Source organism: Tiliqua scincoides, chromosome 5 (genome assembly GCF_035046505.1).
Source record: "Tiliqua scincoides isolate rTilSci1 chromosome 5, rTilSci1.hap2, whole genome shotgun sequence".
In the NCBI taxonomy this organism is placed as follows: Eukaryota; Metazoa; Chordata; class Lepidosauria; order Squamata; family Scincidae; genus Tiliqua; species Tiliqua scincoides.
Window position 1 is genome coordinate 45,083,586 of NC_089825.1, and position 22,876 is coordinate 45,106,461.

Genomic DNA, 22,876 nt, shown 5'->3' on the forward strand with positions numbered 1-22,876 from the left:
TTGTTACAGAATTAGCTTAAAACCAAGACTCAACAGCATTAATAGAATACAAGATACTAAATTTAGTTTACATAGGGCTGGAGATAGTTGTTTGGCTTAATCAGACATGACTTTATCCAAGCTTAACTGGCAAAATCCACAAATGGTATTTAGTAGTTAAAGTCATTAATGGTGTCATTTTAAAGTTTCTTAACTATGCTTATTCTATTCACTACATTATTCATTAGCATAACTTGGAAATCTTGTGGTTCAGTATTCACAGGATTTATATCTTGCCTTTCCCTCTAAAATACATGGTGCTTAAGGCAGTTTACAATAAAATGATAAATCAATACAAAAAACACACACACAATACATAGTATATTTGCCACCTGAAAATCAGTATCCTTAAACACATACAAAATGAACAGTAAGGCAATTCAAAGTATTTTTCTGATCTTCATCAGAAAAATACTAAATCTATATATATAAAAACGAACATCCGGACTGACTCATCAATGCCCAAGTCCAAACCCCTGGACCTAGAAACATGAAATTTGGGGAGTATACTCTTTCCATGATGTAAGCACCCACTAAGAAGGGACTAGAAATTTGACCCCTGAGCAGGTGAAAAGGGGTAAAAAAATTTTTCCACAGATTCCTCAATATCTCTTAGGCCCGATCAGATATTGACTTGGTTTTTCCTTACAAAGGTTACCCATACAAATGCTTAAAAAACTAATCCAGGATTTCTCCCTAATCAACCTCTAAAGCAGCGAATCTAAATTTGGGGGTGAATGCTAGAACCCTTCCTATTACTTAGCCCTGGCTGACTTGTTCCCTAGTGCTACTGCCTGAGAGAGGCCTGTGGCCTATATGGCAACTGAGGCTAGGCTGGCCCTTTAAACTTAACCCATTTTAAGGGTAAGGGGTAATAACAGTAAAATAATAGAAAAATAACACTAATAATTTTAGTGTTTGAATAATAAAATGAAGTGTATTTTTGGCTCAATATGAAGGCCAAAAACAGTCATTTAATAATGCCAGAGAGGGCAGCCTGCTGACCATCAATCATTCCCTCTGCAGGCTTCACTTGTCACTTCCCCCTGAGCATGTGAAAGAAGGCAAAATGGCAGCAATTATCACCTTCTCCATTCTTTCCCCCTTGTTGGGATTCCTAGTGAAGGGAGGGATTGTTGCTTCCTAGTGAAGCCTAAGCTCCTGAAGAAAGAGCTATTGACTCTGTGTGCATTACAAAGGTCAGTAAGGCTGTTTTTAAATCACCAGAGTAAAGAAACTTTGTTTTTTAACTTGATTTGTTATAGTGAATTTTTTGCCAACCATGTGAGTTCTTGGAAGGGAACCCTCGGGAATAATGAGACTCAACCTGTAATGAGCAAGCAACGCACAGAAAATTAGTTTGCTGTTCCAACTGAAGTTGCCACTATTTGCAGAACAGAGTTTAGAGTTAACAAAAACCAGATATGGCAGAATGTTTAGATAAAAGCATCATTTATATCCAAAGGAAAATAGACATAAAACCTAAATACAAACCTCTTACTGTGGAATATGCCTTGAAGGTATGTCATGAAACAAAACAAAAAAAGACCACACAAACCAGTTTTATCAAGGATACAACAGGAATCAGCTTCTATAACAAACAATGCCTGCTCACTGCACAATAGAAGATCATAGGTATTTTCCAGATTAAGGGCCGTTAGCATTCCTGACATATTATTTTTCCACAACCTGCTGCAAGTAGAATTAAAATAGTGGTTCCATTCTGCATATATTATATTCCCCAGTAGCCACCCACAATGCCTGTCCCCAGGAGCAATATCCTAAGCCTGTGTTTTCTCTAAAGTGGAATTTCACAAGAACAGATGCCACACATTGTGAATGCCCCTCCCAAACTGCCAAGTGGAATAAATGCATTGATAACAATGAGACTCATGCAGGTGTTAAAATTCATCTTTACTTGGCTCAATAACACAAATGCTAGAGGCAGAAAGCTGGGAACTAACACTTCTAGAACAACTACCTCTACAGGAATGTATGTGGGGAGGGAGAGAAATCAGTGGTCCTAACTTTGTTAATCAGAGCTAGAAGGTATTCCAGACTGAAAACAAAAAGGTGAAACTGCTATCTGTTTTGAAAATGTATACAATAATAGCTACAGTATCACCATGTAACTGGATCTCTTCTCTACTCCAGAAGTTCTCAGTTATACAGCACAAATGCAAAACTGGCCTTCAACCTTATAATAAATCAAACCAAAGTTCAGAATACATAATACAGTATATACAAAAATAGAGAAAGCATTCAGAAAAGGTAACCCAAATGTTGAACAGTTTTGCTTTTTTATACTACTCCATCTTTGTACTTGTAAAATACTGCTGATGAAATTTAAAAAAAAAAACAACTTACTTTCTAGTTCCTCCTTCTCAAAGTTTGTGTTGACAGTAGAGCTGGTTTTTCCCATATCCACAACAGCTTCTTCATCATGACCCTAAGTTTAAATAAATATATTTAAGTTGCAAGCAAGGTAATTTGCATATATTTTCTAACATCTGGAATGTATTTTAAATTATGCTCTTCAGTTTTCTAACTATAAATTATCTTAGACATGAATACTTTAACCTATGATGGCATAAATTCCTCTAGCTCAGTGTCTAGTTTGATCCACTTGGACCAAAATACTCTTTGCATATTCCTATAAAAAGTGGATTAGAAAATAATTGGAAGAATAAAAAGTTATCATTCAGCACATTAAAAGCAACCTAGGAAAAGTACACTATTTCCAGCATATGCAAAATGTTTACTGTTCAAATTCATCATCCGAGAGGTATTATAATTGAGCAATCTGTTAAAACTTCCAGTTGACTAAAAAGAAGCACTGACCAATCTGCAGTAGATTTTTTTAAAGTTACTAATTATGAATTCTACAATGGTTTTGCAAGTGACATTCCCTTCAGAGAGAGACAGAAGAATATCTACTTCAGCACTCAGGTGCAACCTCCAAATACAACATATGCTATTTATTTCAGAACAATTGATTACATTTACCTATGAGAAAAAACCAAACTAGGGTGTTTTTTTATTGCATAAAAGTCCTTTCAGAAAATCCGTCATACTTTTAGGGTGGAAATCTAAACCACTTTCACTTTTTCATGCTAATAGCCTGAAATGACTAATAATAGTTAAAATATAAACTATAATATTACTATATACTATACTACTATAATATTATAAAGTCTAATAATAACTCAAAACACACCAACTACTCATCCATTTTATCCAAAATTTAGTCTTAGACAGCCATTTTTTTAAAGAGCCCACACAGTGGGCCCTTAGCACCCAAGGGGGTTCTGTTCCTGGACCCACTGTGAATGCCAAAATCCACTGAAAGTCAAGTCTGCTTTCAAAACTTTAAAAGTTAAAAAAAATTGGGTTCCCTACCTTAGCACCACAAACTGAGCCAACTACAGGGCAACCATGCTTTTAACAACTGTTTTTACTGCTGGTTTTATTGTTGCTAGTTGTTTTATTATCTATTTTATTGTTGTTCTATTTTATGTATTTTATAACTTTTAAATGTGTTAGCCGCCTTGGGTGCCCTCCAGGGAGAAACATGGATTACAAACCCAATAAAATAAATAAATAAACTTCTGGCGACTTTAGGGCAAGGTCCATGACCTCCTCCCTTGGCCCTAGGATGCCCCAGAATACATTGCGGAAGCATTTCCAAGTGCTTCTGTGGGGCACACCAGAGCCAAAGGAAGGGGTCATGGGCCTTGGCACAAACTGGCCTCAGAGAATGCCAGAGGCTGTCCCATGGTCTGTGGTCTTAGGAACTGCAGATGGTGGGATCCATGGATCCCAAGACCACAGATAAAGAGGAACTACTGTATTTCAAGAGGTTACGTGAGATCTATGCAGTTTCACAAAAAGAGACCCAAATATCCAATCTGGATTGGGCCCTTAATACAGTTAAAAAGATTAGCAGCCAAAAAAATCCATTGTAAACATATAAACAAACATCTGCCTCACCCTGGAATCTGGGGATTGTATTAGCATTAGCCTCACTTACAGAGCTATCATAATGATTGAGCCTATATGCAAAGAAAAAACTTTACCCTGAAAAAGGACTACATTACTCTTAATACAAATCTGCTTAAATGAAGTATTCAAGTAGGCATTTTGATTTCAAGATCCAGCAGCAGAGAAATACAGCCCTACTTCTGACAATATCAGGCAGTCTTACATTCACAGTATTGTACGTTTGGAAATAATTCATTATGATACTTAGAAGTAGAGCCCCCCCTTGGATAGAGCCCTATACACTTTCATGGCCAATATATGGCCATAACGGGGGAGGGGGGGTAGAATCGGCTGAGTTGCCCTGGGCTTGCACACTGCCAGGGATGGCCCTCCTCAGAAGTCACAACTTGGTGTACAATACAGTACTGCTGTTCAAGACCAATAGCTTTCTGATTTATAAGAGAACAAACCAGACATATCGTTTTTTTATTGATCACCCCCCACACATATGTCAATGTGTTAGTCATCACTCTGAGGTAGTTGATCATTTCACAGCATCAGTATTTCAGTGTCTTTTACAAGTGCACTTAAATGTGAAACTTGTATCCAGTCACAATTCTTTGCCTTCTGGACTAAGTTCTGGAATGTACAGGTCCAACCTATTTATCCACTGATTATCCACTGAGTAGAAATGCATGGGACTCTTAAAAGCTCAGCATCCCACTGTGAAAGAAGCAGGACAGCTGGCAACCTGAGAGTTGAGTACGGAGTGGAGGTGAAAGAGCAGAGGGGAGGGGGACTGATAACAGCTGCCTTAGTTTCCTTCCAGCCCCAAGTGTCAGGCTGCAGCATATTTGCTTAACTCTATGGAATTTAACACAACACGTTTTTGTTAATTGCACTGAGTCACGGAATGGAACTAACGCGGATAAATAGGCTCCACCTGTATATTGATATCCTAACCTATTTTACAGTTGCTCCTTTGATTCTAACTTCCTCACCAGTTACTTCTGTCATCCTCCCAGAAAACTGATAATTGTATTAGAACTTCACTTTCCCCCCCCCCCCCATTTAACTGGAAAGATTGCAACACTGAAAACAAATTGTAATAAATTCTATCAATACAATACTACATTATCTAACAGCCTAATCTTATTCAGGGCCTATGGCAGTGAATCTTGCAATACACTGCTGTAAGCCCCATTCTGGTTTCATGAAAGCTGCACTACCATCATGAGCTTCAATCTGAGGCTGCACACATGCACCAGTGGCTCCTGGAAGCCCTACCAGAGCAGGTAAGGTGGTGGTAGGGACTGCTTGGGAGAGGATTGGGACAGGGATCGGACAGAACTGAGGGAGGTTCTGGGGCATGAGGAAGGAGGATCTGAGCAACAACACACATGAAGATCATACCCCTTCCTTTCCTGGCCTAAAATGCCCCAAGGTTCCTCAGATTTATGCTTGCTAAATTTGCTTACTTGACCAGCCCAAAGGGCAAATAATTTTATTAAAACAAAAGAACTTTTAATGAACAGATTTGATACTTATGCTAATTAAAATAACTGACTGCTCTTATAAAACAATGAAGTAGTTTTTTAAAAGAAGACAGCATTAGGTAAGCCTTCCATAAATGTGAACAAGTCACTGATCAGTTTTCTTCTTTCTATCTTGGAACAGTAGATTCAGCTTAGTTACAGCATTTCTAAACTAAGACGAAACAAAAATAAGTTAATATTCAGGTACAGGTCAAAGCTCAGTGGTCCGCTAAGGCTGCAATCCTATACATCAGTGGTTCACACGCTTTTAGCACCGGGACCCACTTTTTAGGATGAGAATCTGCCAGGACCCGCTGGAAGTGATGTCATGACCGGAAATGACATCATCAAGCAGGAAATTTTTTCCCGCAATCTGAGGCTGCAATCCTACCCACATTTTTCCAAGAGTAAGTCCCATTGACTATCATTGTTAAAAGCATATACAGAGTAGCTTGTTAAAAGTATAGGTCTGTAACATTTCCCCAATGCAGTCACATGCCATGGTAGCATAAAGTCTAATTATATTAAAAATTGAAATGAATGGGGACCCTCCTGAAATCAGCTCGTGACCCACCTAGTGGGTCCCAACCCACAGTTTGAGAAACACTGCTATACATACCTGAAAAAACACATAGAATTACACTATTAAATAGCTGTGCTAAAAAGACCTACAGCAGTGTTCTTCAACCTGTGGGTTGAAGTCTTATGTGGGGTGTCACTGCAACCTTTCAAAGCCTGTACAAGACAGTCTTTGATCCAGTTCCATAACAGTACTTCCTTATCAAAAATGAATTCTTGATATCAGCCTGTGCAGGCTGTTCTTGCTGTCTTGCCCCACAGTTCCTATATTCAGCTTATTATTTAAGACACAAGAGGTAGGGGAAAGTGGGGCACAACAGGAATGGAGAGTAGGTGAATTGGGTCCCAGGAGGGGGGCGGGATTGGCGGTGGGTCACCAGTCTCATACTTTATTTAGGACTGTGGCACAAGAAAGGTTGAAGACCACTGACCTACAGAGTGGCATTCTGGCTTCGTGGAATATTTGACACTATTTCACTGTGATCATACAGTATGTGGTCAATTGACAATACCTTTCAACTGACTGACATGACAAACTACTATATATATTTTCCATCCAAGTATACAAAGATTACTTGACTGAATGGTAAGTCAAGTAAATGGTAAAACCATTTACCCTATTCAAGAATGAAGTCAACAGTGACAGCAAGAGAATCAAGTAACAATCTGAGAAATTACAAAACACAACACTGCTGCAGATGTTTGTATAAACAAACTACCTTCTATATAGGGACATTTGAAAACAAAAACATCCAAAGATGTCTGCAAATACACACTATTCTTTGTCTTTTACTCTGGAAAAAGAAAAAATTAGATAAAATAGATGTAATGGTTACAGTAGGGAAGCACAGGTTTATCAAAACATAATCCACATAGACTATAGCAGAAAAAGTACCAAAGCAGAGTAGTGTGTGATATAATTTATTTCCTTTGAATGTCTCCTTAAATCCCATCCCTTTGAATCCCATCATTTTTGCATGATGCTATTGGAATACTTTTGCCCCATACCCCACTGTAACTACGCTCAAGTATGTAACTGAAAGAAATGCATATTCTTCCCCTGTTTAGCACTGCTTTGATTTTCCTTCCTTTCCTCTGTTATCTTCTCATGTCGCAGTTTAGATAAGGGGTACCCAAACCCCAGCCCTGGGGCCATTTGCTGCCCTCGAGGACTCCCAATGTGGCCCTCCGGGAGACCCCAGTCTCCAATTACCTCTGGCCCTCCGGAAACTTGCTGGAGTCCGCAATGGCCTGACACAACTGCTCTCAGCATGAGGGCGACTGTTTGACCTCTTGCTTTAGCTGTGGGATGAGGGCTCCCTCCACTGCTTGCTGTTTCACGTGTGTGATGCTGCAGCAGCAGCAGTAAAGGCCAGCCTTGCTTTGTGCAAGGCCTTTTATAGGCCTTGAGCTATTGCAAGACCTTCATTCATAAGTTCCACCTCTAGTATATTAATTTATGTAAACTTATGTAAATTTATTTGAATTTTAAATGTAAATTAATTCTTTTTTCCCCTGCCCTCCAACACAGTGTCAGAGAGATGATGTGGCCCACCTGCCAAAAACTTTGGACACCCCTGGTTGAGAGTATAAGCCTACTGAGGCATGCATCTGTCCCCTTATACTTTGTAAACCATTATGGTACCAAGTACAAATTGTTCTGTACAGACTGTTTCTACTACCACAGTATGTGATACAGGCAGTACTTTCTCCTTAAAGAACACTATACAGTCTTATCTACAAAGGATAAGATTCTTTTTCCATTGGAAGTACTGTCATGGGAATGCATCGTACTGCTAGAAAACAGTTGAACAGATAGGCTTATTAGAAAGGAGAAGCCTGGAAAAAAGCCCATTTGAATACGTGCAAAATTACAAGGACATGAGCTGCAATCATGCTTGCTAAGTATTTTTATGAAACAGTTCTCTGCAGAAACAGAGGTACTAAACAAGAAAAAGTTTAATTGTGTTTCATTTTATTATACATTATTAAAATTCAGTTCAAGTTCAAGAGACCTTTATTGACATAATTAAAATACATACAATGTAAGACAAAGGTTGGATGATTGAATCATCCAAATCATCTCAAGTCAGCATTGAACCAGACATCATCACATAACAATTAAAATATTCTCAGATTGACACAGGAATAGTAATTAGGATTCTACCCAATAGAATTCTCCTACTTGACAGACAGGTCCCAGATGGTGGTGCTGGGGGATGCCTGTTCAGCATTCTGACCCTTGAGGCCATAGGGTTTTATTCTGACCCACATGCTATTTACCATCCACATGAAATTGCTGGGAGAGGCTATCCAAGATTTTGAAGTGGGGTGCCACCAATATGCTGATGACACCCAGCTCTCTTTCTCCACCACATTCCAAGGTGGCTGTTGACCCTGAATCACTGCCTGGAGGTAGTTAGAACCTGGATGAGGGCTAACAAGCTGAGATTAAACCCAGACAAGACAGAGGTTCTCCTGGTTTGAAAATCCACAATGCAGGTGCTATTGTCCAGCACTGAACAGAGTTGTGCTCCCTCTGAAGGAGCAGGTCTGCAGCTTGGTAGTTTGCCTGGATTCATAGCTGCTCTTGGATTCCCAGGTCACGGCTGTGGCGGGGGGGGGGCGCCTTTGCTCAGCTTCAGCTGGTGCTCCAGCTGTACTCAGATCATGCAGACCTGACCACTGTAATCCATGCCACAGTTGACATCAAGATTAGACTATTGGAACATGCTGTACATGGGGCTGCCTTTAAACAGTTGGGAAACTGCAATTCATGCAGAATGCAGTGGCCTGTGTGTTTGCTGGAGGGCAGCAACTCAACTCTGTCAGGCCACTGCTCCAGCAGTTGCACTGGCTGCCCATTTGTTTCCGGGCCCAATTCAAGGTGCTGGTTTTAACCTTTAAAGTCCTGTATGGCTTGGAGCCAGGATATCAGAGAACCTACCTTCTTTCATTTAAGCCAGCTCATCCTCTCCAATGATCAGAGAGGGCCCTATTACAGGTGCCACTGCCTATGTAGATGGGAGGGGCAGCAGCAAGGAGTAGGGGCTTTTCCATTTCGGTGCCTACTCTATGGAATTAGCTCCCTATTTGTTTAAGAACCGCTCCCTCTTTGGAGGCTTTCTGCAGGGCCTTTTTGGTTGTATATTTGTTTAAGAACCGCTCCCTCTTTGGAGGCTTTCTGCAGGGCCTTTTTGGTTGTATATTGTTCTAAGGTAATTTTAATGTTTATATTTTTATATTTGTATTGCATTTGTTTTTAAATTTGTATTGTATTGTTGTAAGCCACTTTGAATGCCCACTGGGAGAAAAAGCAAGTTATAAATTTATAAATGAAATAAATTCAAGATTATGAATGAGGTGGGAGAACCTGCAATAAAATGTATTCTAAACTCCTAGCAAATGTGTTCCTGACTAGAGCTCAAGTCAGCCAGGAACAGGAGCCTCAGTTTGAAATTCATATAGAGCAGCAGTTTCCAAACATTTTAGCACTGGGACCCAATTTTTAAAGCAACGTTCTATCCAAGTCACCTAGCTTTTCAAGCATAGAAAAAGCATTTCCCTTTACCAGCAGCTAAAGCCCGTTTTTATCCTTTTCACTCTAGTGGGGGGAGACCACCCTCTGGAGTATTTGTTAAGCTCCACAGTCAACCAGTTGGGACCATTCTGGTGTCCTTGTCTGGTCATTGTTAAGAGCAGAGGCAAATTCATCTATCCATGAGTAAATAAGCATTTGTGGGCTCGCTTTCCATACAGCTCAGTACATTTTCCTTGTCAGCTTGATGAGGGGGGCAGCTTGCTTTGAGAGTTTGTTAGGGCCTGCATTCACCAAAGAACCCTAACAGCTGTTGCAGCTCTAAAGGCTACTGCCTGATTTATGAATGCTGAAGGGTATGGATATAATGGTGATTGGGCAGCAGAGCTTCCTTTCCAAGCAGCAACTTGTTTAACCCCTGACCCACATAGCCTAAGCTGCCTTGTCAGTTTCATAGCCCACCAAAATTGGGTTCCCGCCCACAGTTACCGGAACCGCTGTCATATAGCGTGTTTTCAAAATTGTATTCTTGCAAATGAAAGAATGCTGCATTATTAAGCACAAAGCGCTCAGATCTGAGCCAGAGATGCCAGGAACAAGCAAGGCTACAAACCCCGTTTGGTCCTGTATAGTGCTAGCTCTGAGAGGCTGTCAGGTATGGAAATAGTTCTTCCCCTGGAAAGACAAGTACTGTACTTTTAAAAATATTTTGTTAAAGGAGGATAAAACTGAGGGAGGCAAGGGAAAAATAGGTAAAACTGGTAATTAAAATAAGACAAAACAGGTCTCATGAACTAAAATTTATTCTTTTCAATTGTCACCAACCTGAGTTTCCAAGACCACTTCACATTACTTACACAGGATGCATAGATCTTCCTCCAATGTTCTGCGGTTCACCTTCCAGCCAGGAAGGCTCCAGCAACATCCAAGTTAACCTCAAAAGAATCACAACGCATACCAGTTCACAGCTAGGCAGTGCCTTATACCGTAGGTGAGAAAGTTTCCAGAGAGGAAAAGGAAAACTGTATCATTTTTAATTCCTGCCTTTCTCCAACAGCAGAGAGGAAAGGAAAATTTGACCACATAATTTGTATCTACTCAACTGCAGCTGTCAATTCCAGAATTGATATATTACTGTATACTGAGGAAATTCTCCCCAAGTATCCTGAAACTACCTTATTTTTAGTAGCTTTGGTTTGCTGCCAAACTAATATGCACCACCTCACCCAAGTTTCATATGGTGTGGGGGGAGGGAAGGAAACAAGTAAGAGTTTCAGCAAAATGTTGCAGTGCACCCTCTGTGGCCTAGAGGACTAGTACTTTTCTACCAGTCTTACTGTACTTTCTCCACTTCAGGGTTCTTTCAGGAGAGAGGAACAGGATTTGTCTAAGTCTCATCCCCCTCAGCAACACATACACCCTACAAGATAGAAACTGAGCAAGCCCAGCCTACCCCTTTCCTCCATTTTCCTGCCTCTTCTTCTATTAACATCCAAACATTCCATTTCAACTGGACTTCTCAAGTGCTGCCAGCCAGAGATTCTGTTGATACAATTAACACCGCCTGCTCCAAATCTGGTTTTAAATACTTAACCCAAGTATGGAGAAACCACTGTCTGATTTTTGGATGACCCTTATTTTGTATATATATATACAAATATAACCAGTACTTGACTATCTGGGTTCACTACTGGAGCAAACAATGGCAATAACCCTTTTTAAAGAAGTCTCACATTGGGAATCAGAACTACTACAAAGAGAAATGAACAAAAGCTGAATGCAAACATTAGAAGGTAGAACAGTCATCTTTTCCTTATTTATAAAATCTATCATAATGCTACTTTGAATCTACTTTCGACCACTACTGGCTCTTACTCAGATTTTTACATATTAGTTATTAGTATTTAGTTGATTACAAGTTTTATTATTTTTGCCTCATTTTCTATCTCAAAAAGCAACAAAATTGCTTGTACTACTCATTATATAATAAGACACACCATCAAACATTATCAAGATACTGTATTTTAAACACGATTTGGAATGCTCTTGACTGAGTTTATGTGGGGGGGGGGCGATATCCTTTGCCAGCTTGAAGTTAGAAATGGCCTTCAGAATGCTCTCATATGAATGCAGCATGTCAGTAAAGATTAGATTACAGCCCTTATAAATCTTCCTGTTACAGTCACATAGCAATGTAACTAATATGTGCAAAGATTCTTCCAAGAATTACTAGCAGCTATTGCTACCTTGTACACTCAAATTTTTGGACTTCATTCTTCACAAAAACACATTTTAAAATATTGGGACACTGAACTAGATATTCAACATCCAGTTCTAATTTAGGAACTAATTTTCCAGTTAAACTAAGGCATGAACTCTAAAATGCAAATTCTCTGTTGCTATAAACAGAGCAAATACACATAGCTTTCTAATACTTTAATAAGGCACTTCAAGTCAGTTTTATACACATCACTAAACCAGCAGCTGCTTTTTAGGGCACATTAAAAAGTCACCTTCTAGTCTGCCAATTATACATAACCATATTGCTACAACTGGCAATGTGACCAGATACGCACAAATGAAATACTCACAGTAATTCAGTTCATAATAAATTTCAAATACAATCCTTATGTTGAACAAGTTTACACATAACAAGGGATTGTAACACTTCTCTCTAAAATTCCAAACTACATAGTTTAAAACTACTCCAGTTTATCACTATTGCTGGTGTGGACACTTTAGCATTAGTGAACACAAGAATTTCCTTGTTAGGTTCTACCAAGGTGACCTAGTCAGACAATGCTGGATACTAAAGGCAGATCCCATTTATCAACAGCAACTAACATTTAGAGGTACACTACATTATACTGTCAACATTAAAATGTCACTACCAATGACAATCAAGATCCTCTCTTCCATGAATTTGTCTAGCACCTCCTTTTTAAAGTCACATAAGTGGCTTTTCCACATCGGGTGGGAATAAATTCTATGCTTGTTTTTTAAATTTTTCCCATCCTCAACTTACTGCCAATCAGCTTTATATTACAATTCAAAGTTATAGTATTATGAAAAGGCGCAAACGTTTCCTTTCCCTACAAGGGTCAAACTTTCCATGTTCCCCCAAATCAAAGAACAAACACTTTAAAAAAATCTTCTAATCCCTCATTTTGGTTGCACTTCTCCATACCTTTTCCAGCTCCAATATCCTTTTTAAGGCTGAGTGATCAGAATCCTACAGTATTTCAAGTCTTATCACAGCATAGATTTATATAAGGACATTACAATGCCTAAAATTTTTACTTCCTTTCCTAAAAACATGCAATATGAATTTTGCCTTTTTCATAGCCTCTACATGATAAATGGAAGCTTCAGTAATCTTCCCACCACAGCTCCAAGTGCTTTTCTGGTAATCAGTCATTTCAGATCCCAGTGTTCTTATGCAGTTAGGAATTTTTTTGCTAATGTTATCCCCTTACACTTAATAAGGTCCATATTTGCATTAATTATTTTGTTTTACTTGTAAACCTTTGATATTACATGTCTCCAAAGGACTAAACACAAGATGTTTTAGAAGTAAATGAAAGGGGAGCTAGCTAGGAGGATTATTTATTAAAAGTCTTGGCTAAAACTTTATTAAATATTGACTAACATGAATGTCCATGAGAAAATTGTCCTAAAATTAGTAAGATAATGTGTACCATCTTCATTTTAAAGGATATTTCAGAATGTTTTTGTAGGCAGTGAACTTAATTAAGATTATTGAAGCCAGGATGGTGAAGTGGTTCTGGAGTTGGACTTAGACCTGAAATATCCAGATTCAAATCCCTGCTTAGCCATGAAGCTTCCTGGGTCATCTTGGGCCAGTCACTGTCTCTCAGCCTAACTTACCTCACAGGGTTGTTGTGAGGACTGAAGGAACTATGTATACCACCCTAAGCACCTTGAGGAAGGGTGGTTAAAAATAATAAATAAGGCCGGAATCCTTATGCAGTGTCATATGCAGTGTCAAGGTATAATCCAACTTAACCAAGACTGATATACTGGTGCAAGATATTGCTGAGCCTTTAGCAGAATAACCATTTATTTGAATTCTCAACATACTGCTGAAACTATGTCTCCCAGATTAGAGTGTTGTCACTGGTTTGGTTGAGATTTAGCTCCAACACTGTTTGCACCCAGTGGGCTTTTCTTTCTGTTATTTGTGAATGTTATCATAATGGCTTCCTCTGGTACAACATGTTCTTCTATATTTTCCTACATTCCTGAAAAACGTCAACAGATTCAAATAACCTCCAATACACAAGATTCTCTGAATATATAAGATCTACTGTATAAGATCTACTGTATAAGATATAAGATAATATATAAGATCTACTGTATATAAGATTCTGCAAACATCACAACAATTTTTAGAAGTTCTTCACAGCTAAAGAATGTTCACATTCTCTGAGGTAGTAGAAGTAGCACTAGAGGGTTTTCTACTAAAAGGTCTCAAAAGGCTTGGATTATATATCCATTACAGCTGCAGTTTTCAAACTCTCCCGGTTTGAAACCTGCAGTAAGTCCTTGCGGGGCAAGGGAAGGCAGCGGGGGCGAGGGGAGGCTGCAACGCGATCCCCAGGATCGCGCCGCTCAAGGGGGGCTGCAGGGACTGGGGTGCACTCACCAGTCCCTGCAACAGCGTCCTGGGGGTGCAGAGCGCCCTGCACAAGCCTCTGCAGGGCTCCCCAGGTCAGAAGCAGTGAAAGTGAGCGATCGCACTCCACCTCCGCAAAACCGGAAGTGGAGTGCGATCGCTCACTTTCACTGCTGCTGACCTGGGGAGCCGCTGCATCAGGGACTGGTGAGTGCACCCCAGTCCCTACAGCCCCATCAGAAGTTAAAGTGGAGCAATTGCGCTCCACAACCGGTTTTGCGGAGGCAGACTGCAATCGCCCCACTTTCACTTTGGAAGCATCGGGAGCCCTGTGGACAGCCACACAGGAGGACACCCCCAGGAGGTTACAGGAGCTGTGGTAAGTGCAGCCAAGACCCTGCAGCCCCTTGAGCTGCCTCTTCCCTGCCTCCTGGCTGCCCCCGCCCCTTTAAAGGTAAAGAGGCCAGGACCCTCAGCCTGGAGCATCGCGACACCCCAGTTTGAAAACCTTTGCATTACAGCATATGAGAATTCTATCTCTGATTTTTCCAGTCATTGTTTCTTTAGTTTAAAACAGAACTAATGAGGTTCTGATTACAAAGCCTGACAGCAAGTAAGCCCAGAAAAAGGAACTCTCTCAGCTTAAGAGCTTGTCTAACTAGACATTCCAAAGGAATTTAGAAAGGATTTTCCTGCTTCAGGCAAGAGGGTTGAAATAGATGACCGTGAAGATCCCCTTACAACTTTATGATTCTAAAAACTCTCATTTTGTCAGCTACATTTGAGGGAAGGTGTCCAGGTTCTTGGTCTTCTTCCTATTCTATAATGTCTGAGTCCACCCCCTGTTTTTTATTTAAATGAGAATCCAATCTTATCCAACTTTCCAGCACCAATGCAGCTGCAATGCAGCTCCAAGATAAGGGAGTGTTTCCTTACCTTGAGGAAGCCTCTTGGACTGCCCTTCCCCAACAGGATACAGCACATGCCCCTTTGGCCTGGCTGCATCAGCACAGGAAAGCTGGATAGGAATGGGCCCTGAGAGTTCCTTCTCCCTTTTACTTTATTTGCTTGCAGAGACTAGGGCCAATGTGCATGGAAGGACAAATCTCATTTTCTCCACTCCTCCAAGCCACCCAAATAAGAGACAAGCCATTATTTAACCAAGTTTATCCAGCCACTATTACCTACATCACATTTTCACTTACAGTTTGAATCTGGGAAAATTTTTCCATGACTTGATCTGAGACTTTGGAGCTCACAATAGCCTAGGGCAGTGGTGGCTAACCTATGGCACGCAGAGCCCTTTCTGTGGGCACACGCCCCAGGCTCGCAGCCTCTAGGCTCGCAGCCCCTGGGAGGCACCAGCAGGTGTCTGCCCTGGAAGGTTGAGGAGCCCACGCGCAGCCACAAAGCTAGCCTCCTCCTGCTTCAGCCGGGGCAAAGGAGGGAGGGGCGAGGCCAAGGGGGGGGAAAGGAACAGCAGGGGAAGAGGGAGATAAGGCTGGGGGGGCTGATGCCGGGGGGGGCTGATGCCAAAGACTCAGGCGTGTTCCCAAGGCGCCCCAGGCCACCCGGGGAGAAGGAAGTCTCTGTGAGGGGACTTTCTCACATCACCTGCCCCTCTGCCCAGCAGCCCAATGGGAGCTCTTCCTCCCTCCCTTGTATGGGATAAGGCAGGCGGCACACAGGAAGCTGCTGCTGCAGGCTTTGGGGCACCAGCCCTGCACTTGGTGCTGGTTCTGAAGTAAGTCTCATTAAAGTCATTGGGGCTTGCTCCCAGGAAAGCATGGCTAGGATTGCAGCCTGAGAGCCCACTCCTATGCATGTCTACTCAGAAGTAAGTCCATTGTAGTCAGTGGGGCTTACTCCCAGGAAAGTGAGGGTAGGATTGCAGCCCTAGTCAAAAGAGGGGGGGGGTGTTTGATCCTAGTTTAAGAGCCCAATCCTATGCATGTCTACTCAGGAGTCAGTTCCATTATAGTCAATGGGGCTTGCTCCCAGGAGAGCGTGGCTAGGATTGCAGCCTGAGAGCCCACTAATTGTATTGGCAACCTTCAGTCTCGAAAGACTATGGTATCGCGCTCTGAAAGGTGGTTCTGGCACAGCGTCTAGTGTGGCTGAAAAGGCCAATCCGGGAGTGACAATCCCTTCCACACCGGGAGCAAGTGCAGTCTGTCCCTGGTCTGTCTCCCTGGCTATGGGCCTTCCTTCTTTGCCTCAGACTGTTGGCAAAGTGTCTCTTCAAACTGGGAAAGGCCATGCTGCACAGCCTGCCTCCAAGCGGGCCACTCAGAGGCCAGGGTTTCCCACTTGTTGAGGTCCATTCCTAAGGCCTTCAGATCCCTCTTGCAGATGTCCTTGTATCGCAGCTGTGGTCTACCTGTAGGGTGCTTTCCTTGCACGAGTTCACCATAGAGGAGATCCTTTGGGATCCCCCCATCATCCATTCTCACGACATGACCGAGCCAACGCAGGCGTCTCTGTTTCAGCAGTGCATACATGCTAGGGATTCCAGCACGTTTCAGGACTGTGTTGTTAGGAACTTTGTCCTGCCAGATGATGCCGAGAATGGGTCGGAGGCAGCGCATGTGGAAAGCATTCAGTTTCCTCTCCTGTTGTGAGCAAAGAGTCCATGACTCGCTGCAGTACAGAAGTGTACTCAGGACGCAAGCTCTGTAGACCTGGATCTTGGTATGTTCCGTCAGCTTCTTGTTGGACCAGACTCTCTTTGTGAGTCTGGAAAACGTGGTAGCTGCTTTACCAATGCGTTTGTTTAGCTCGGTATCGAGAGAAAGAGTGTCGGAGATCGTTGAGCCAAGGTACACAAAGTCACAGACAACCTCCAGTTCATGCGCAGAGATTGTAATGCAGGGAGGTGAGTCCACATCCTGAACCATGACCTGTGTTTTCTTCAGGCTGATTGTCAGTCCAAAATCTTGGCAGGCCTTGCTAAAACGATCCATGAGCTGCTGGAGATCTTTGGCAGAGTGGGTAGTGACAGCTGCATCGTCGGCAAAGAGGAAGTCATGCAGACATTTCAGCTGGACTTTGGACTTTGCTCTCAGTCTGGAGAGGTTGAAGAGCTTTCCATCAGATCTGGTCCAGAGATAGATGCCTTCTGTTGCAGTTCCAAAGGCATGCTTCAGCAGGACAGCGAAGGAAATCCCAAACAAGGTTGTGCAAGAACACAGCCCTGCTTCACACTGCTTCGGATGTCAAAGGGGTCTGATGTGGAGCCATCGAAGACAACAGTGCCCTTCATGTCCTTGTGGAAGGATCTGATGATGCTGAGGAGCCTGAGTGGACATTCGATCTTGGGGAGAATCTTGAAGAGGCTGTCCCTGCTGACCAGGTCGAAAGCCTTCGTGAGATCTATGAAGGCTATAAAGAGTGGCTGTCGTTGTTCCCTGCATTTCTCCTGCAGTTGTCTAAGGGAGAATACCATATCAGTGGTGGACCTGCTGGCTCGGAATCCACACTGTGATTCTGGATAAACGCTCTCTGCAAGTACCTGGAGCCTCTTTAGTGCAACTCGGGCAAACAACTTTCCTACAACGCTAAGGAGAGAGATGCCACGGTAGTTGTTGCAGTCACCCCTGTCACCTTTGTTCTTGTACAGCGTGATAATGTTTGCATCCCTCATGTCTTGAGGTACTCCACCTTCTCTCCAGTTTCATGCAGCTCAGTGACGAAGATCTCTTTGCAGCACTTTAGGACTTCAGCAGGGATGCTGTCTTTTCCAGGTGCCTTGCCAAACGCAAGGGAGTCCAGTGCCACGTGAAGTTCTTCTAGGGTTGGTTCACTGTCAAGCTCCTCCAGCAAAGGCAGGCACTCAATGTTGATCAGTGCTTCTTCGGTGACTACTAATATGCATGTCTATTCAGAAGTAAGTCCATTGTAGTCAGTGGGGCTTACTCCCAGGAAAGTGACAGTAGGATTGCAGCCTGAAGGTGAGGCGAGGACATTCCTGTTGCAGGGTTGGAGGGGAGCATAGCTCACAGCGTGGCATATCTGGAGGGGAGCAGAGTGCTCAGGCCACAGCACGGGCTTTGCGGCACCAGCCTTGCACATACTGCTGGCCCTGCCTTGTTACCCACTGGAGGCTTATCTGTAAGAACCTCACACAAAACTAATTTTTATATGATCTTAAAGGTAAACCACAGAATTGCTTCTCCAATCCTATTGGAAAAGAAGTGCATGCAGAATTTCACATAGCTGTGAGTGTTCATGAAATACAGCATGATAGAGCCATCCAACTAGGATACTGCTGGTTTAACTAAAAAATGAATGCAATCTTGCACAGTATTACTATTACTGACAGTATTTATATGCTCCCTGTCCCTAAGGAGCTCACAATGTAAAAAGAAACAAAAGAACATCAGCAGACAGCCACCAAAAAAGACACTACTGGAGTGTGGAGGACCAGTTACTCTCCCCAGATCAATAAAAGAGGAACACCCACTTACCCAGCATGTAATTGCCCAGTGTGTACACAGTGAGCACAATTACCCAGCATGTAATTAACCTTTGGAACGCCTTGCCACAGGATGTGGTGATAACATCTAGCCTAGATGCCTTTAAGAGAGGATTGGACAAATTTCTGGAGGAAAACTCCATCATGGGTTACTAGCCCTGATGGGTATGTGCTACCTCCTTATTATAGATGTGGGCCATTGTGAGATACAGGAGCTGGACTAGATGGGCCATTGACCTGATCCAGCGGGCTCTTCTTATGTTCTTATGTTCCTATGTTCCAGCCGCTCATACAACCAACCAGCCACCCAGCCAGCACTCTACACTGCACAGCAAAGGCTGAGGGAAGCAGCACAAAGATGTTAATGTAGGAGTTATTTTTTCTAAACAAAAACCTCAGTATTCAGGTTAAATTGCTGTGTCAGCACTTTGCGATAAATAAGTGGGTTTTGGGTTGCAGTTTGGGCACTTGTTCTCTAAAAGGTTTGCCATCACTGGCCTAGGGAGACCAGAAGCAGCAACAACTGCCATCTTTAACACTATGTCCATGTTGAAGATTACTGGTCTATTCACAGTTGTGCTTACTAGAAGCATGCAGCCACTGCTATTTTCAAGATGACAAAAGCACCAGCTAAATGCTTTTTCTTCCATGCTACTTTAACAAAAATATAAACCCTTATATCATCTTGGTGTTGCCCCTCCACTTGTCTTTTCAACTAGATCCAAACATCCGTTTTTGGTACATCCAGTGACTTTTTGGCTTTTACTAATTTGAACAGACCCTTGACAGCTCAAACTGATTTTAAAAGTGACCAATTTGCCAAGGTCTCTTTTTCATGGATACTGCTGAAGTACACAACTATTATACCCTGCAATATTCATACTGTAATATTTCAAGTGTACTGCAAAGTCCTCCATAGCCAACATTCACGTTATCTGTATTCTCTCTCACATACCATCTTGCTTTGATTCCTAGCCAGTGAAAGCAACAGCTGGACAGTATGAGAGGTTGCATAGTTGTAACGTTTCTAACATCAGTTTAAGATCACTTTACAAGGACTGGAAAAAAAAACCTAGAACTGAAAGATAGTAATAAAAAGGGACAGTTGTTCAAGCATCCAGGAATATCAACATTTTCCATGAACTTCCGATCTCTCAAGAGAGCTTGAATTGAATCATGTTGAATCATGTTGATGCATGATACATTCAGCAAAGGGCTTATAGGCATATTTGAAATAGAGAAATACCTCAATTAACAGGAGAGATCTGTTCCTGAAATGTCAAGCACTGCTTAAAGCAGTGCTATAGGATATATCATTGAATGAAACTAGCACTGATTAGTCAAAATGTGCTGTACTTGTTGGCTGTAACAGCCATCAACCTAGGATGAAGAGAGCTGTAGTAAGCAGCACTAAAGGTAATGTGGTTATGAGAAGTATTACAGTACTTCTCAACATGTCTTTTGCTCATGATATGCTAACTTAAGTCAATAATAATATGTGATAATAAAGTCTTCCTGGCAGAACTAAGTTGTTTAACACATGAAGTAAGAATTTTCAAATTTAAAAGTGTTAGGTTAGTGTAGTGGTACCCAAACTTATGTGATCACAGCACCCTGCAGTCACAGTGGCACCATCACTTGGCTCCCCCTGTCATTTCCATCTTGAATCATTCAAGATTCAAGATGGTGACAAAGGGACAGCCAGTAAGAAGAAGCCACCGGGACAACCTCACCAGTGCCCCTGAGAATTCAAAATAGCACCCAAAGGCTCCACAGCACATAGTTTGGGAACCACTGGGTTAGCGTCTTTCAAGTAACTGGTCAGTGATTATCTGTTTAGTGTTTTTTTATTGTTGGCAACCTTCAGTCTCGAAAGACTATGGTATCGCACTCTGAATGGTGGTTCTGGAACAGCATCTAGTGTGGCTGAAAAGGCCAATTCGGGAGTGACAATCCCTTCCACACTGGGAGCAAGTGCAGTCTGTCCCTGGTCTGTCTCCCTGGCTATGGGCCTTCCTTCTTTGCCTCTTTGCCTCAGTCTGTTCGCCAAGTGTCTCTTCAAACTGGGAAAGGCCATGCTGCACAGCCTGCCTCCAAGTGGGCCGCTCAGAGGCCAAGGTTTCCCACTTGTTGAGGTCCACTCCTAAGGCCTTCAGATCCCTCTTGCAGATGTCCTTGTATCGCGGCTGTGGTCTACCTGTAGGGCGCTTTCCTTGCACAAGTTCTCCATAGAGGAGATCCTTTGGGATCCGGCCATCATCCATTCCAAGATCAAAGCACTGGCACCAGCTCGACCTGATTCTCACCAGATGCTCCAGCCTTCCCAGCATCAAGATCACACGCAGCTATCAAGGTGCTGCCTGTGACACTGATGTAATGGAAGATCAGAAGATCATCAGGTGGATGATGTGGTGTTGACAGTGATCCCATGTTTTGACAGCTGTATGACAGCTCTGGGAAAGGCTGTAATCAATCAAGGCAATGGAGACCTGGTTGGACACCTGAGCTTCATTTGACCTTGATGAGACTTTGAATGGACGTGGACTTATGGACTGAAGAGATGGCTCAGCTGAGCCTAACTTGGACTTAACAAGGGGCTGCAGGATAAAAGGCAGCTTCAGAAGGAGCAAAGGGCTGGCCAAGCCGGACGCTGACCAAGAGGGCTACTTGACCCAGACCTACAGGAAGAGAGGACTGCCAGGACCCTGCTGGAGGAGACACACTGCTGGAGAGGAGGAACTCTACTGCAGAAGACTGGACTGTGTTTTGGAGACCGGATTGGACTTGGACTGGAGGCTTCAGACGTTACCCCCAGAGTTAAGTGGAGTTTTGGGGAGGGAAAGCCTCTGGACAAGAGGACGTGCAGGGAGTGTCTGTGTTTGTAGCAATAAATTCTTGTTATTTGCTATAGATAAGGAGTTCTGTGTTCATTCCATTGCACACTGCAGCTGTTGTTCCTGGAAAAGGAGGGTGTTAATTAGCCAAAAAGCAGGCATTAAAAGGGAGTTGGGATATTTGGCAGAACAACTGACCACTCCCTGGTTGCAGCAGAGTGAAACTGCAAACAAAGCAACTGTACCACACGAAAAATGAAGGAAGACCTCCCATTGATACCAGCAAGACCCGGGATCAGAGAAAAGTGGAGGAATTTGCACAAGCGCTGGAGGAATCTCTTCCAGGCCCGGCAGACGCAAACGCATCCAACAAATGGGAACATTTCAAGAATGCCGTTTACAACAATGCCTTGTCCATATTTGGCAAGAAGACCAACAAGACGGCAGACTGGTTTGAAGCCCACTCTGAGGAGTTGACACCAGTCATTGAGGAAAAGAGGAGAGCTCAAGCAGCATACAAGGCCTGTCCCAGTGAGCGCAACCTGCAGGTCCTCTGAGCTGCTCGCAGCAAAGTTCAGCAGACTGCCAGGAGATGTGCTAACGACTACTGGCTCCAGCTCTGCTCCCAGATACAGATAGCAGCTGACACGGGCAACATCAAGGGGATGTATGACAGTATCAAGCAGGCCCTAGGTCCAACACAGAAGAAAATTGCCCCTCTGAAGTCTGCCACAGGCGAGGTCATCCAGGTATCTGTTTAGTAGTTATGTTGAAATCATTGTTGTGCCTATCTTGCATGTTCTGCTTTCCTGTACTTCTCACATTCCATAAGCATTTCATCCCATCTTTTACATGTTTGACTAGTGGTTTAGGCTACAACCAGATGCCATTGTTTTTATCCCAAGCACTGTAAACTAACTCATCCTAGTTGAAAGACTTCTTTATCTACTATGCTTGCTGTTTTGAATAGTCCCTTTAGTTCTGGCTTACATTTTAATTTTATTCAATAATGGCAACATATTCCAGCCCACAGCACTTTGACTCCAACCTTTTACAACATTTTTTCCCTTCCTGAATGTGCGTATTATCCATGCACACACACTACCTGCCAACTGAGGATAACACTTCATGCTTCCAACAGTGTGGACAAGAGTCCCCAAAAGCTTGTGCTGACATAGTTTCAAGTGGTACATTTTTAACTTTAATCATGACATATGTATCTTGGCAGCAAGATTTACACTAAAAATGATTTATCTGAAA

General features: G+C 42.5%; 1 protein-coding gene across 13 annotated transcripts in view; it reads right to left on the reverse strand.

Moving 5' to 3' along the window:
• Positions 1–22,876, reverse strand: part of SLC4A7 (solute carrier family 4 member 7) — a 117,974-nt gene that overhangs the window by 69,497 nt on the left and 25,601 nt on the right. For 12 of the 13 annotated variants that reach the window (XM_066627138.1, XM_066627131.1, XM_066627142.1 and 9 more), the window contains exon 2: positions 2,407–2,488. In XM_066627138.1, the coding sequence (XP_066483235.1) occupies positions 2,407–2,488 (82 nt within the window). Of the gene's footprint in view, positions 1–2,406; positions 2,489–10,529; positions 10,576–22,876 lie in introns of those variants that run through there. The other variant, XM_066627133.1, reaches the window with a different exon arrangement.